The 14,085-nt window shown below is 37.8% G+C and overlaps 1 protein-coding gene across 5 annotated transcripts in view; it reads right to left on the bottom strand.

Moving 5' to 3' along the window:
* The window catches only part of NR2C2 (nuclear receptor subfamily 2 group C member 2), a 93,151-nt gene that overhangs the window by 70,191 nt on the left and 8,875 nt on the right, over nt 1-14,085 (bottom strand). For 3 of the 5 annotated variants that reach the window (XR_008296998.1, XM_053218905.1, XM_027042719.2), the window contains exon 2: nt 9,068-9,151. The exons of 1 other annotated variant lie outside the window; for it this stretch is intronic. Coding sequence is in view for 3 of the 4 variants with exons in the window: in XM_053218905.1 (XP_053074880.1) it covers nt 9,068-9,127 (60 nt within the window). In the remaining variant the exon portion in view is untranslated. Of the gene's footprint in view, nt 1-9,067; nt 9,152-12,041; nt 13,242-14,085 lie in introns of those variants that run through there. One more of the 5 variants, XM_053218906.1, reaches the window with a different exon arrangement.

The following is a 14,085-nucleotide window of genomic DNA, read 5'->3' as shown; positions in this document are numbered from 1 at the left end:
GCCTGCTTGGGATTCTCTTTCCTTCTCTCTGCCCCTTCCCTGCTCATCCGCTCTCACTCTCTCTCTCTCTCTCTCTCAAAATGAAGGAATAAACATTAAAAAAAAAAAAACCAACTATCTTAACATAATAAAGGTCATATATGAAAAAACCCACAACTAGTATCCTATTCTATGACGAAACACTGAAAACTTTTCCTCTAAGATCAGGAAGATAAGGATGCCCTCTTTTACCACTTCTACTAAACACTGTATCAGAAATTCTGGCCAGAGCAGTTAGGCTAGAAAGATAAATACAAGATTACACACACACACACACACACACACACACACACACACACACACAGAAAACTGAATATCCCTTTCTCTCTCACAAACTCTCATAACTAATGAACAATTCATCAAAGTTGCAGGATAAAAAAGAACACATAATAATCAGTTGCATTTCTATACACTAAGAACAATGATAAAAGGAAATTCAGAAAACAATTCCAAAAATAACAAAATGCTTAAAAATAAACTTACCCAAAGGAAGTAAAAGACTTCCTGAAAACTACAGAACAGAGCTGAAAGAAATTAAATACATAAATAAATGGGAGACATACTATGTTTATGTATTGGAAGATTTCAAATTTTTAAGATGCCAATATTACCCAAAGCCATCTAGATTCAATGTAATCCCTAGGGATTCAAATCCCAACAGTGTTTGGGCGCCTGGGTGGCGCAGTCGGTTAAGCGTCCGACTTCAGCCAGGTCACGATCTCGTGGTCCGTGAGTTCGAGCCCCGCGTCGGGCTCTGGGCTGATGGCTCAGAGCCTGGAGCCTGCTTCCGATTCTGTGTCTCCCTCTCTCTCTGCGCCTCCCCCGTTCATGCTCTGTCTCTCTCTGTCCCAAAAATAAATAAACGTTGAAAAAAAAAAATCCCAACAATGTTTTTTATAGAAATGGAAAAATACACCGTAACTTTTATATGGAATGTCAAGGGACCCAAATAGCTAAACCAATCTTGAAAAATTAGAGCAGTGTTCAATGTTTCACACTCCCTAATTTCAAAAGTTACTACAAAGCTACAGTAATCAAATCTGTGTGGTAGTGGGATAAAAACAAACATACAGACCAGTGGAACAGAACAGAGAGCTCAGAACCTTGAAGATATTATGCTAAAACTAAGCCAGACACAAAAAGACAAGTTCTATAAAATTCCATTTACACAAAATAGAAAAAGTAGTCAAATTCATAGAATGGTGGCTGCCAGGGGCTGGGAAGAGGGGGAAGAAGGGGAGTTGCTGCTTCGTGGATACACAGCTTTAGTTTTACAAAAAAAAAAAAAGCTGTGGAGATCCACTGCACAACAATGTGAATAAACTTAACATTACTGTGTATATTTAAAAATGGTTAAGATGGTAAAGAAAAAAGCCCAGAAATAAATCCATGCATATATGTCAAATGATTTTCAAAAAGGATGCCGGATGCTAAGACCACTCAATGGGGCAAGGACAGTTTTTTCAACAAACGGTGCCAAGAAAACTGAATATCCACATGCAAAAGAATGAAGTTGGCCCCTTTTGTTATTCCATAGACAAATGGGTTACAAACCTAAACATAAAAGCCAAAACTATAAAACTCTTAGAAGAAAATATAGGAGAAAAGCATGACATTGGATTTGGCAATTATTTCATGGATATGACACTAAAAGCACAGGTAACAAAAGAAAAAAATGGATAAACTGAACTTTGTCAAAACTAAAAACATTTTTGCATCAAAGGACACTATCAAGAGAGTGAAAACAGGGACGTTGGGGTGGCTCAGTTGGTTAAATGTCTGACCCTTGATTTCAGCTCAGGTCATGATCTAATGGCTGTGAGATTGAGCCCCGTGATGAGATCTGCCCTGTGTATGGAGCCTGCTTAAGATTCTCTCTCTGCCCCTCCCCTGGTAGGGTGCATGTCAAGCTCTCAAAAAATCAAACAAACAACAAAAAAAGGAAGGTAATTCTTTTTTTTTTTTTTTTAAAGTAAGCTCCACACCCAAGGTAGGGCTTGAACTCACGACCCTAAGATTAAGAGTTGCATGCTCTACTGACTCAGTCAGGCACCCCACCCCCCAAAAGGAAGAAAATTCTGATACATACCACAACATGGATGAGCCTTGAGGAGATTATGCTAAATGAAATAAGCCTATTAAAACTTACAGATATTATATGATTCCACTTTATGAGGTACCTAGAGTAGTCAAATTCATAGAGAATATGGTGGTTGCTGGGGGAGAGGGGAGGAGGGAATGGCAGTTAGTGTTTAAGGGGTATAGCTTCAGTTTGGGAAGACGAAAAAGTTCTGGAGATGGATGATGGTGATAGCTGCAGAATAATGTGAATGTGAATTTAGTGTCACAGAACTGGACACTTAAAAATGGTTATAATGGTAAATTTCATATTTTACTACAAAAAAACCCAAAAAACAAAAAACCCTCCTTCCCCAAAAAAGGACGATGTCTAACACTGAGTTAAAAAACAAAAAAACAAAAAACAAACAAAAAAAAAACAGGGTAAGGATATTTTTAGAAATAAGGAGTTAAATAACAGAAAAAAATGAATTTAGAGAGGGAGACTTGGGGATAAGGAGGGGGTAGGGGTGGTTCAGGAGCTTGCGGTTTCCTATTTCAAACCAAACACAGTACTGGTCAACTTTTAAATCTATGTATATGTACTACACTTTGACAAGAAAATTAAAACTGTCCAGTTTTTAAGAGGGCAGAATAACAGAATTTAATGTAATGAGTTGGTCTTTTCAGGACACTGGAAACCTGAAACCTGAGCAATGACTTTGCTTTTTCCCACTTGAGTATGTAGCTCTGCCAATACAGAGAGCTTTGTTCAAGAACTGGGAGAGCCCTATGTTTTTAAACATCCCCTTGCACGGATGTGCTGTTTTCTCCAATGGTGATGCAAGCCCTGATGATAAAAAGAGTAATGGGATCATAAGATTTTAGCTATTTTCTCAGTGGTGACAGGACCTTCCTATACGAAGAGCATCTGATGATTGAGAGGCCCTTAGACAGCCCAGGGCCCAGGAAAAGGCCTTGCCAAGATCTGTGAAGCCACCTCACTTCCGCTGTGTAAACATACACTCAACTTACAGTTTGGGTGCATGAATGGTCTCTTTCTACCAGTAAGTAACTCAAAGTGCTTCAACAAGTTAACTCCTAAATTTCTCTGACTCAAAACATAGAGTTTAAAACTGTCTTTCTTTCATTTAGGCAATATGAAGAAACACTGAGTCTGTGTGTTTTATATTTCCAGCTATAGAGGGAAATCTTTAAAAAAAATTCATTTATTTCATATATGAAAAGCAAAACTAATGCTACTATTAGATATGATTCAATCTTCCACTGCTACAGTTACAATTTTCAACTGTTAACTATCCCTTTTTAAAAAAATTAACCACACTGTTCTTTATCAAGTTTCATAGTCAACTCCACAGCACACAGATTTTGCAGGAGGTTGAATTTTGCCATGCTTCTGACACTGACCATGGGAAAAAAAAATCATAAATTTTGTTGAATTGTTTAAATAAGAGCATTACAATTAAAACTTGGAAAATGGGGGTATAAAGACAATTTTCCATAACCTAGAAAACTAAAAATACTATTAACATTTAAGGTATTTAAAAAAAAATTTTTTTTTTAACATTTATTCGTTTTTGAGAGACAGAGAGAGACAGAGCATGAGCGGGGAAGGGGCAGAGAGAGGGAGACACAAAATCCAAGGCAGGCTCCAGGCTCTGAGCCATCAGCACAGAGACCAACGTGGGGCTCGAACTCACAAACTGCAAGATCATGACCTGAGCTGAAGTCAGTCACTCAACTGACTGAGCCACCCAGGTGCCCCAACATTTAAGGTATTTTAAAAAATGAACTTAATGGATAGTGATTAAAGGCCCGGATTCTGATGTCACTCACATATGAGTTTGAAACCTGACAAAGAAATCCGTCTATTTCTCAGTTTCCTCTTATTTAAATTGGGGAAAATAATACTTTCCTGGTAGTGTTAATGGAAATATTAAATGAAATGATAAACTGAGCATAATACCTGGCACATGGTATTACATAGTACATGCTATATAGCTATAAACATTTAGTATAAATACTTTACAAACTGGAATCAAACTATATATACAATTTTTTTTAAAACATAGTTTACTATACATGTAAATCATGCTTTAGTATTTTGGAAAGTATGTAATTCTAATTAATAAGTGAAAACGATCACAAATTCCTTTAGTTTTTTTTTTTTTTTTTTTTTTTTTTTTTAGCATTTATTTATTTTTGAGAGGAAGAGAGAGAGAGAGAGACAGAGCATGAGAAGGGGAGGGGCAGAAAGAGAGGGGGACACAGAATCTGAAGCAGGTTCCAGGCTCTGGGCTGTCAGCACAGAGGCCGATGTGGAGCTCGAAGTCTTGAGTCCTGAGATCATGACCTGAGCCAATGTCAGATGCTTAACTGACTGAGCCACCCAGGTAGGTGCCCTTTGGTTTTATCTTGCAAAATACTTCCTAATTTTGGCAGTGGCATCTGGTTGCTTATGTACTATTTTTTAAAACAGTTTTACTGAGATATAATTCACCTACCAAATAATCTACACAGGTGAAGTATACAATTAAGCGGTTTTTAGTATATTCGCAGATATATGCAACTATCACCACAATTTTAGAACATTTTATTACCTCAGAAAGAAACCTCTTTAGGTATCACCCCCATAACGCAGCCCTAACCAACCACAAGTCTACTTTCCATCTCTGTAGACTTCCCGTTTCTGGACATATTAATGGAATAATGCAATATGTGGTCTTTTGTGACTGGCTTCTTCACTTAGTATAATGTTGTCAAGGGTCACTCATGTTGTTAGCATATGTCAGTATCTCATTCCTTTTTATGGTTGACTAATATTCTACTATATGTATATACCACATTTTGTTAACCATTTGTCAGTTGATGGACATTGGCTGTTTCTACCTTTTGGCTATTTTAAATAATGCTGCTATAGATGCTTGTGTACAAGTTTTTGTGTGGACATACGTTTTTGTTTCTTTTGGGTATATACTTGACCCTTGAACAACACAGGTTTGAACTACATGGTTCACTGATCACAGATTTTTTTTCCCATAAATTCTTTGGGAAATTTTTTATAAGATTTGTGACAATTTTAAAAAACTCATACATGAGGCACCTGGGTGGCTCACTCAGTTGGTTAAGCATCTGACTCTTGATCTTGGCTCAGGTCATGACCTCACAGTTCAGGAGTTCGAGCCCTGCATCAGGCTTTGCACTGACAGTGCATAACCTGCCTGGGATTCTCTCTCTCTCCTCCCTCTCTGCCCCTTCCCTGCTCACACCCTCTCTCTCTTAAAAAATAAACTTGAAAAAAAACCACAAAAACTTGCACATGAAATGCATAGCCTAGAAATACTGAGAAAAAGAAAAAGCTAGCTACTACTGTAAGAATATAGTATATAACGAATACAACATAAAAAATATATTAATCAATTTTTCATGTTGTTGGTAAGGCTTCTGGCCAACAGTAGGCTGTAGTTTAAATTCTGGGGAGTCAAAGTTATAAACAGATTTTTAGTTGTATGGTGGTTGGCACCCCAACCCCTGTTCAAGGGGTTCAACTATATACCTAGGAATGGAATTTCTGAGTTATATGGTAAGTGTGTTTAACTTTTTGAGGAACTGCCAGACTGTTTTCCAAAATGGCTACACCATTTTACATTCCCACCAGCAATATAGGAGGTTTCCAATTATTCCATATCCTCACCAACACTTGTTATCTGACTTATCCATTCTAGTGGATGCAAAATGTTATCTCTTTAGGGTTTTACTTAGAGTGGAAATTAGTGAAACAGAGAATACACAAACAATTGAGAAAAATCAATAAAACCAAAAGGTGATTCTTTGAAAAGATCAACAAATGAATATTTAGCTAGACTGACCAAGAAAAAGATTAAAATTACTACAATCAGAAATGAAGAGGAATTGCTACTGAACTTACAGAAATAAAAATGATTATAAAGGAATACTGTAAACAATTGTATGCCAACATATTAGATAACTTAGATGAAATGAACAAATTCTCAAAAAGACAAACTATTGAAATGGACTTGAGTAGAAATAGACAGTATGAATAGACCTATAATAAGTGAAAAAGACTGAACTAGTAACCAAAAAACTATCTGCAAAGAAAAGCCCAAGTCCAGATGGCTTCATTGCTGAGTTCTACCAGACATTTAAAAAAGAATTAAAACTAATTCTTCATAGACAATTCCAAAAGACAGAGAAGTCACACAGTCTGCACGTGACAGGGTCAGGATTCAAATCTAGCCATCTGACTCTAGAGTCTACAGTCTTGACAACTATATTACACTGTCTCTCTGAATAACTGAGTAAATTTGAGAACATTATAAGCCATCAAGCTGTTACTTTGTATTCTCCAACTTTCGTAGTTAACCTTGGTATTTGTGACTTATCTGGTCTATAGAGAAAAAGGTGATCTACGGACTTGACATAATCATTTACATGACTGACAATGTTGCTGTATTGCATTTACGGAGCAAAAGCATGGCACCTACTAAAGCTCTTTATACGTTTTTATTTCAATGACTTCTCACAACAATCCCATGAGATAGACAGGTTATTATTATTCCCATTTTCTATTTGAGGAAACTGAGGAACAAGGCAGTCACCCAGAGAGCAAATGGAAAGGCCTGAATTTAAATCCCAGTCTGTCTGGTCCCTGTAGGTCCTCTTTTCTACTATGGAAAGCCTGTCCTTTCCTATGCACTCCTCTAGCATGGTCTGTCTCATGCCTGACCCCCATGACACAGGGCCCTTGTAAGTAGACAACCCCCACTTATTTACTCACCTGTGTGCCCTCTCTGGCCCACAGGCAGAGAAGGGGTGTGCTCCCTCATTGTCTACTGATCGTATAAACAACTATCCAAAAGTGACTGTTAATAACTCAATTTAGATACTTCACTCCCACTCAATTACTACTTAGTACTGAAATGATGGAACTGTAGGCTCTCTTACTGTTTTAGAACATCTAATATTATAGATAGTTATTATATCTAGTTTAAAGTTATTAAGCTCAAAATTTCAAAGAACACAATACACATACTTATCCACTAAACTAACTGCAAAGAAATCTAGGGAATATTTTAAATAAGATTGCTTTTGTGCTCCAAAGGAAGAATGCCTTCTATTATTTTGGAAGTGTCCTAAAAATGCACATTTTTTGCCATGGGAAATAATAGTTGCACTAATATATGAAATTCCATTTCCTTAAGGAAATAAGGTATCTGACAGAAAATTTTAGCTAGCAAAGTTTCTGATCACGTACACTATTGGTTACTATAGATTACTACTGTAAATTCCTATACTAATCTCTTCCCCTAAAGAATTAACGATTCTCCTAGTAATCCATACATCAGTCTCCAAAACAGCTGGAACCTGTATCAAATGCAAAATAACCCTATTTGAAAAACCAACATAATGATTTCCAGGCTAATTATTCCTACTATAAACTAAAGCAACAAATAAACACAGGCATTTTAAACCTAATACTTCCACAGCTCTAATAACCCTTTCAAAAATATAATATTAAAAAATTCATGAAATCTATCTGCTTTCATCTTCAGTGAATATTAATCATTATTTACTGGGGGAATATGGCCCTTAAAGTTAATGGTTGATCCAAAATTTAGAAAATCTGCTCACCATTTTTATTGGTTTAAACTGGAATGTGTGTACTTACTTTTTATCTTTTTAAATTCTTTCTTTAAGTGCTCATTTTTTGGTAAATTTGTATTTTTGCCTTAGAGATATGAATATTGGTTCAAAAGTACAAATCTGAATCCTTCTAATAGTTCCTGGTTACAGTATGATGCATGATTTACTGAAGGAACTCTGGAAGAAGTGAAATAGAACTAGATCAGTGTAGCCTTGGCCAATCGCTTCTGTCGTTGAGCCTTGGTTTCCTCACCTATGAAATGGGAATAATGATCATACCAACTTTAAACGGTTGTTGCATGGACTAAAGCCCTTGCATAGGCCTGGTCCAGAGTGAAAAGATTTGGCCCAACTTTTCTCCTTTACACCTCAAGTTGCCCGAACATACCAGCTATTTCATGTCACTGTCCTGACGTGATACAGGTTTCTGACTTAGGATGCCCTCCCCAGTATCAGCTGCAGAGTTCTTCATCCCACTTCTTTGGGTCTGATAAATGTTTACATGTTATTCAACACCCCCTCCAGGATCACCTTCCTCACATGGAGTTATACTTCTCACCCTGATTTTCAATTACTCCTTCACTAGGCTCTGAGACCGCTATAGGAGGACCAATGGCTCATTTACCTCCAGATTTCTCAGCACTTCCCCAAATCCCTAGCACATGGTAGTTGGTCAATAATGACTGCAAATTGCACTGAACTGGGTTTTCTACCATATCACAGTATTAACAAAGTATCAAGTATGCAAGAAACTAAGACAGAGGCTTGGAGTTAAAACTATAATCACAAGTTTGATTAACTACTGGATTCTTTTTGTTTCTAGTTTAAGGTAAGCTTTTTTTTTTTTTTTTTTAAGTGTATTCATTTATTTTGAGAGAGAAAGAGAGAGACAGCACAAGCAGGGGAAGGGCAGAGAGAAAGAATCCCAAGCAGCTCTGCACTGACAGTGCAGAGCCTGACACAGGGCTTGAATTCACAAACCGCGAGATCATGATCTAAGCCAAAATCAAGAGATGGACACTTAACTGAGTCACCCAGGTGCCTCTTAAGGTAAACTTTTTAAAAGTCACCTTATTGTATGCAGCTAGGCCACCCTCCTCATGTAAAGAAATGTTAGGAGTAAATGTTCTTGTCGTCTTTTTTTTTCTTCCATGGCAGCATCCTGCTTTGGATTTGGACTTCATGCTGACTTCATTGGGACTGTTTTCAAATAACAGAGGACACGGATGTACTTTTCCTTTCAAAAGCAAGGGTGCCAGCTATTGTGCTAGCCCCTGTCACTCACCTCAGCCACCTGCTGGGTCCCCACTCTGTGCTGAACCAGCCCCTCCATATTTGTAGCCATGGTGAAGCAAGATCATTAGAGAACCTGTTTGGAAAGATGCAGCAACTTCTATCAGGTGGGGAGAAACCAGGCTACTTGAAAAATATCAGAAATCAAAACTCATCTTTGGTAGTGTCTTGTGCAGATTCTACCCTCTATAGAAGACACAGTTACTGGCTAAGCATATCTGGATATGCTGCACCAGCTTCTTCAATTACAGGTACCAAAATCAATTAGCAGAAACATTTCAATTTGGAAACAAGACTTCCCCTGGAATTATCAAGACCCTTGGGTTGTAACAGCTTGGTTCACCTCTCAGGGAGGTGGGAATCACACCTTTCTGGATAGCTCCCAGTCACATTATGCTGAAAAAGAAGGTGGCTATCTGAGAAAGGTGTGAGATCAACCTTAGATACAGAGCACTAGATTGCTATCCTCAACTATACTTCTGTTACCAGCGGCAATGTGAGGAGCAAAACCCTGTCCAGGTGCTAACACACCTCACAGGTTGAAAGGCAAACACCAGCACTAGCAAAGAAGTAAGGAGACTACATTACTAAAGTGGGCTAAGAACATGGTACCCATAAATACATCAATTTATGTTTCAAAGTCCTCATTAATTTAGAAAACGAGATATTTCAGCTTTTTATTAATAGAAAAAATAGTGCCCTCATTTGTAAAAATTGAGGAAAAGCATCTATAGACCAAAAAGTGTTCTGGTCTCCTGGGTCAGGATCAATTGAATGCAAAGCACTATTAATGAAACAGCCCCCACCCCCTCCCCCCGCCTGGTGTCTTTAGGTCTAAAGACACAGCTCCCCTAAATAGTCCCTAAACCCCATTCCAATAAGTCTTCCACAAGAATTCAGGATAAAGAGATCCACTTTGGATCTAATTCCTGGACAAATCAGAAAGACTTTATTATTGAATGCACAGGTCTCATGGTGAATAGGAGAAAAAAAGCTCTTGTGTAATTTTTATATAATTTATTTCCAGCAATACATATAAAAACTATATAGAACCACATGAAGTGTGTTATATACACAAATGCATACACAGTCCATTTGCTTGGCCCTCCCTCAATCATAAACTGGACAATGCAATTTTATAAAACACTTTCCAGTAGTTCTTAACTAAAGTATTTCAAGCACTGATCTCTTTGAAACTTTTTTACTCTCTGGTAACTTTCCATATTATTCTATCTACTATTAAATACCCACATCTATTATCATTAATTCTCTTTCAGATTATTTTATTGCCAAAATGGCAATGAGAAAGAAATGGAGGCATGAAACTGTGACTGACAAACATAAAAGAACTGGCCCCTGCCTCCAAAGAGTCAAAATCCTGTGAGAGCACATACTGTACCACCTGCTACAATGATACCAGGTCACCAGTGTCAGTGATTCAGAAGAACGCTCTGGTCTTTTTCCCAGTTATTGTTTGGTTCCAACTAACAGGAAAGGAAGAAAAATGCATCACTTCACGGGTACCAGAAAATCTACTGACTATTATTAAAAACACAATTATTGGGGCACCTGGGTGGCTCAAGAGGTTTAAGCTTTTGACTTCTGCTCAGGTCATGATCTCAGGTTCCTAAGTTGAGCCCTTCATCGGGCTGTTTCCTGTCAGTGTAGATCCTAGAGCCTGCTTTAGATCCTCTGTCCCCCTCCTCTCTCTTTGCCCCTGCCCTGCTTGCGGGCTCTCTCTCCTTCTCAAAAACAAAAACAAACAAAACCCCACAATTATTGCATGTGAAAAGTCTAGAGTTCTAATCTTTCTTCTCAAAACAGTAAATAAGAACTCTCTAAGGAATCAAATGGATAAATAACCAATAGGTATTTTATATTAAGAAATAAAATCCAAACATGCAGATGTAACTATTAATTTAATCACTTTTAGGATTGTTAGAATTTCTGTTGCTGTTATTGATGCAGTTTGATACAAGAAATATATGAATTTGAATATTACAGAACTATTGTTAGGGAAATATTATTGAGTAGTATAGAAATAAAAAATACTAGAAAGGTGTAACTTTCTATTGGGTTTCCCTAAAAGAGGTAGCTTGATCCTTTAAGTTTTGAGCTGAAGTGGATTTTATAGATGACTGCCTGATGGAGACTTTGTAACTCAGAAAACTTTCTGTAATGACTCAACTTTAACATTAAATTTGCAGGACCAATTAGTCTCAGATAAGGCTGGGGGAGAGGGAGCTGTCCCAAGATACTGCTAATGACCAGTGATTATAGATATTAGGTCATAGAGAAGTAGTAGTTAACCTGTTTAGCTTAGAAAAAGTAAATATTCTGGATATTCTAAATATTAAACTAAACATCTACCCTGTGGCACGTTTGTTTACTTTCTTTATGCTGTCTTTTGATGAATGGAAGTTCCTAAATTTAATAAGGTTGAATTTATCAATATTTATTTTACAGGTTGTACTTTTATGTTTTATTTATGAAAATCCTGTCCTACCCTAGGGTCATAAGTATAAGTTTCTGTATTTCTTATAAATGTTTAGGAGTTTTGTCTCTGTCCCTCACATATAAGTCCTCAATCTACGTGAAATGGATTCTTGAGCTTGGTGAGAAGGATCCAATTAATTTTCTTCCTGTGCGGATAGTCAATTTTCCAGCACCATTTTTGAACAATCTTTTTCCCTACTAATCTCTAATGCCACCTCTGCCAGATCTCAGGCTACCCTATACATGTGGCTATAATTCTAAGTTCTCCATTCTGTTCCACTACTGTTCTACTATCTTTCTCCACATGCCACTACCATTATCTTATTACTGCAGCTTTCTGAGAAGTCTTGCTCTCTGTTAGGGCGAGTGTCCCCGACCTTGCCGTCTTCTCCCACACATCAACTTCCTAGATCATCTCAAGCACTCAAAACCAGAGCAGCAACCTTTCTTTACACATTTGGAATTCTTACAATTCTTGATCTCACTGTTGGTTTTCTTCCTCCAAAACAATGTCAGGCATCATCAAATAGCAGCTTTCCAAGCTGCTTAAAAATGAACAAGGACGAAAGTGCACCTTCTGGAAAAACAAGCAGAAACAAAGAGTAGGAGAGAGAAAATGAAAGAGAAACTATGAAAAGCAAGGGCTTTCTTTAAAAAAAAAAATTTTTTTTTAACGTTTATTTATTTTTGAGACAGAGAGAGACAGAGCATGAACGGGAGAGGGTCAGAGAGAGGGAGACACAGAATCTGAAACAGGCTCCAGGCTCTGAGCTGTCAGCACAGAGCCGACGCGGGGCTCGAACTCACGGACTGCAAGATCATGACCTGAGCCGAAGTCGGCCGCTTAACCGACTGAGCCACCCAGGCGCCCCGCAAGGGCTTTCAAAAAAGATTTAAATTCACTAAGAACAGGTAAGTGGAAAGGTTATTTCAGAAAAATATTTTCCATTTCATCATTTTTGAAAATATGTTGTAGCAAACCATAGCCTATCCTCACATATAAGTAAGAAAGATACAGAGGCTTCTTTCTCCAGGATATCACAATGTTAAGAAGTAAAACAAAATCCTCAGGCAATGTCAAGCAGTGAGAGAAAACATTAAATCAGGTGTACCCCAGATAATATCAGGGTAAGACTCTCACCTGAGAGCTTTTCTCACTGCTACCTCAGCCATAGGCAATCCTAGAGACAGAAAGATCACAGTGAGAAGGAAGGGTAGAGAGTTTTGGAAAGGGTACTGGGCAAGGGTCATCAATTAGGGTGTCTCCCTAGAATGAGAAGCTCCAGGAAAACAGTCAGTTGTGTCTACATGTAGTTTGAAAAACCATACTCACTAGCACAATATAAATTTGCATTTGATCTGGAAAAAAAAAAAGAACAATTTATCGTTTTGATACCACAAATCAGACAAAGTATCAACAACCTTCTTGGCTGGTGGAGTGCACAGTAAACATGGTAATACTCATAGTAAGTAACACTTATTGAGTGGTTACTATACTCCAGGCACTGCAATAACCACTGCAGACAAAACACTAAAGTAGCTCTTTGTACAGGAACCTGAGGTCTAAAAAGGGTGGAGCCCAACCCGCTCAAGTCCCTAACCCTTGAAGATTGCCCACATGCACAATAATGCTTCTGAAAAAAGAATCTGATTAGTTGCCAAAAGAGCTATAAGAGCAAGTATCTCTAGTAAAAAAAAAAAAAAAGCTGCTGCAGTAAATTTTTCTATGTTGGTTTTAAATTAATCAAATGCAAGACCATCAACCTTTGAAAGCAACTGCTCTGAAGTGGCAATGGACTAATTGCTGAAGATTAATAATAAGAACAATAAGAAGAATAAGAAGAAAAAGAGGAAGAGGAGGAGGAGGAGCAGTCCTTGCCCCTGAAGAACTTAAGCAGGAAACTGTAATAGCTCTGCAATTTAAATGCTACAATGAATGTCCAAAGGAAAAAGCATCTCCCTCTGCCTATGGGAGCCAATGACAGTTTTAAAGGAGAAGAAGCTAGTTAAACTGGGTCTTGAGTGAAGAATGGAAATTTAGTAAGAAAAGAATGGGGTGACAGGGGGAGAGTTCTAAGCAGAAGGGACGGCTCATACAAACTGGCAGGTATGAAGGAGAATGGCATATTCAAGGAACAGCAGGCAATCTGGTGGGAAACTGCTGGAGAGATCAGGGGAGGCGAAAGGCTGACACTGCAGACAACAGATAACAACCAGAGGTTTGTCAGAGAAATGAAGTGATCACATCTGGATTTTCGAAAGAACAAAAACAAACAAAAAAACCCGAAAAACCTTTGAGCAACAGTGTGGAGAGATGATGGAAAAGGAGAGGCTGTACATGGAAGGGAAGTTAGAAAGTGGTGGCAGCAAGGCCAGGGATGAAGGTAGAGCCTCTTAAACTTAACTTGAACTACAGAGTTTTTCTTGTATAGCACATAAATGACAACAGGGCACAATATATAAAAATTGATACAGACCCCAGAATGATGAAGTAAAACTATTATTGGTTGGTCT

This window comes from Acinonyx jubatus, chromosome A2 (genome assembly GCF_027475565.1).
Source record: "Acinonyx jubatus isolate Ajub_Pintada_27869175 chromosome A2, VMU_Ajub_asm_v1.0, whole genome shotgun sequence".
Taxonomy (NCBI): Eukaryota; Metazoa; Chordata; class Mammalia; order Carnivora; family Felidae; genus Acinonyx; species Acinonyx jubatus.
Note: the sequence above shows the minus strand (reverse complement) of the source record. Positions and strands in the feature narration are given on the sequence as shown.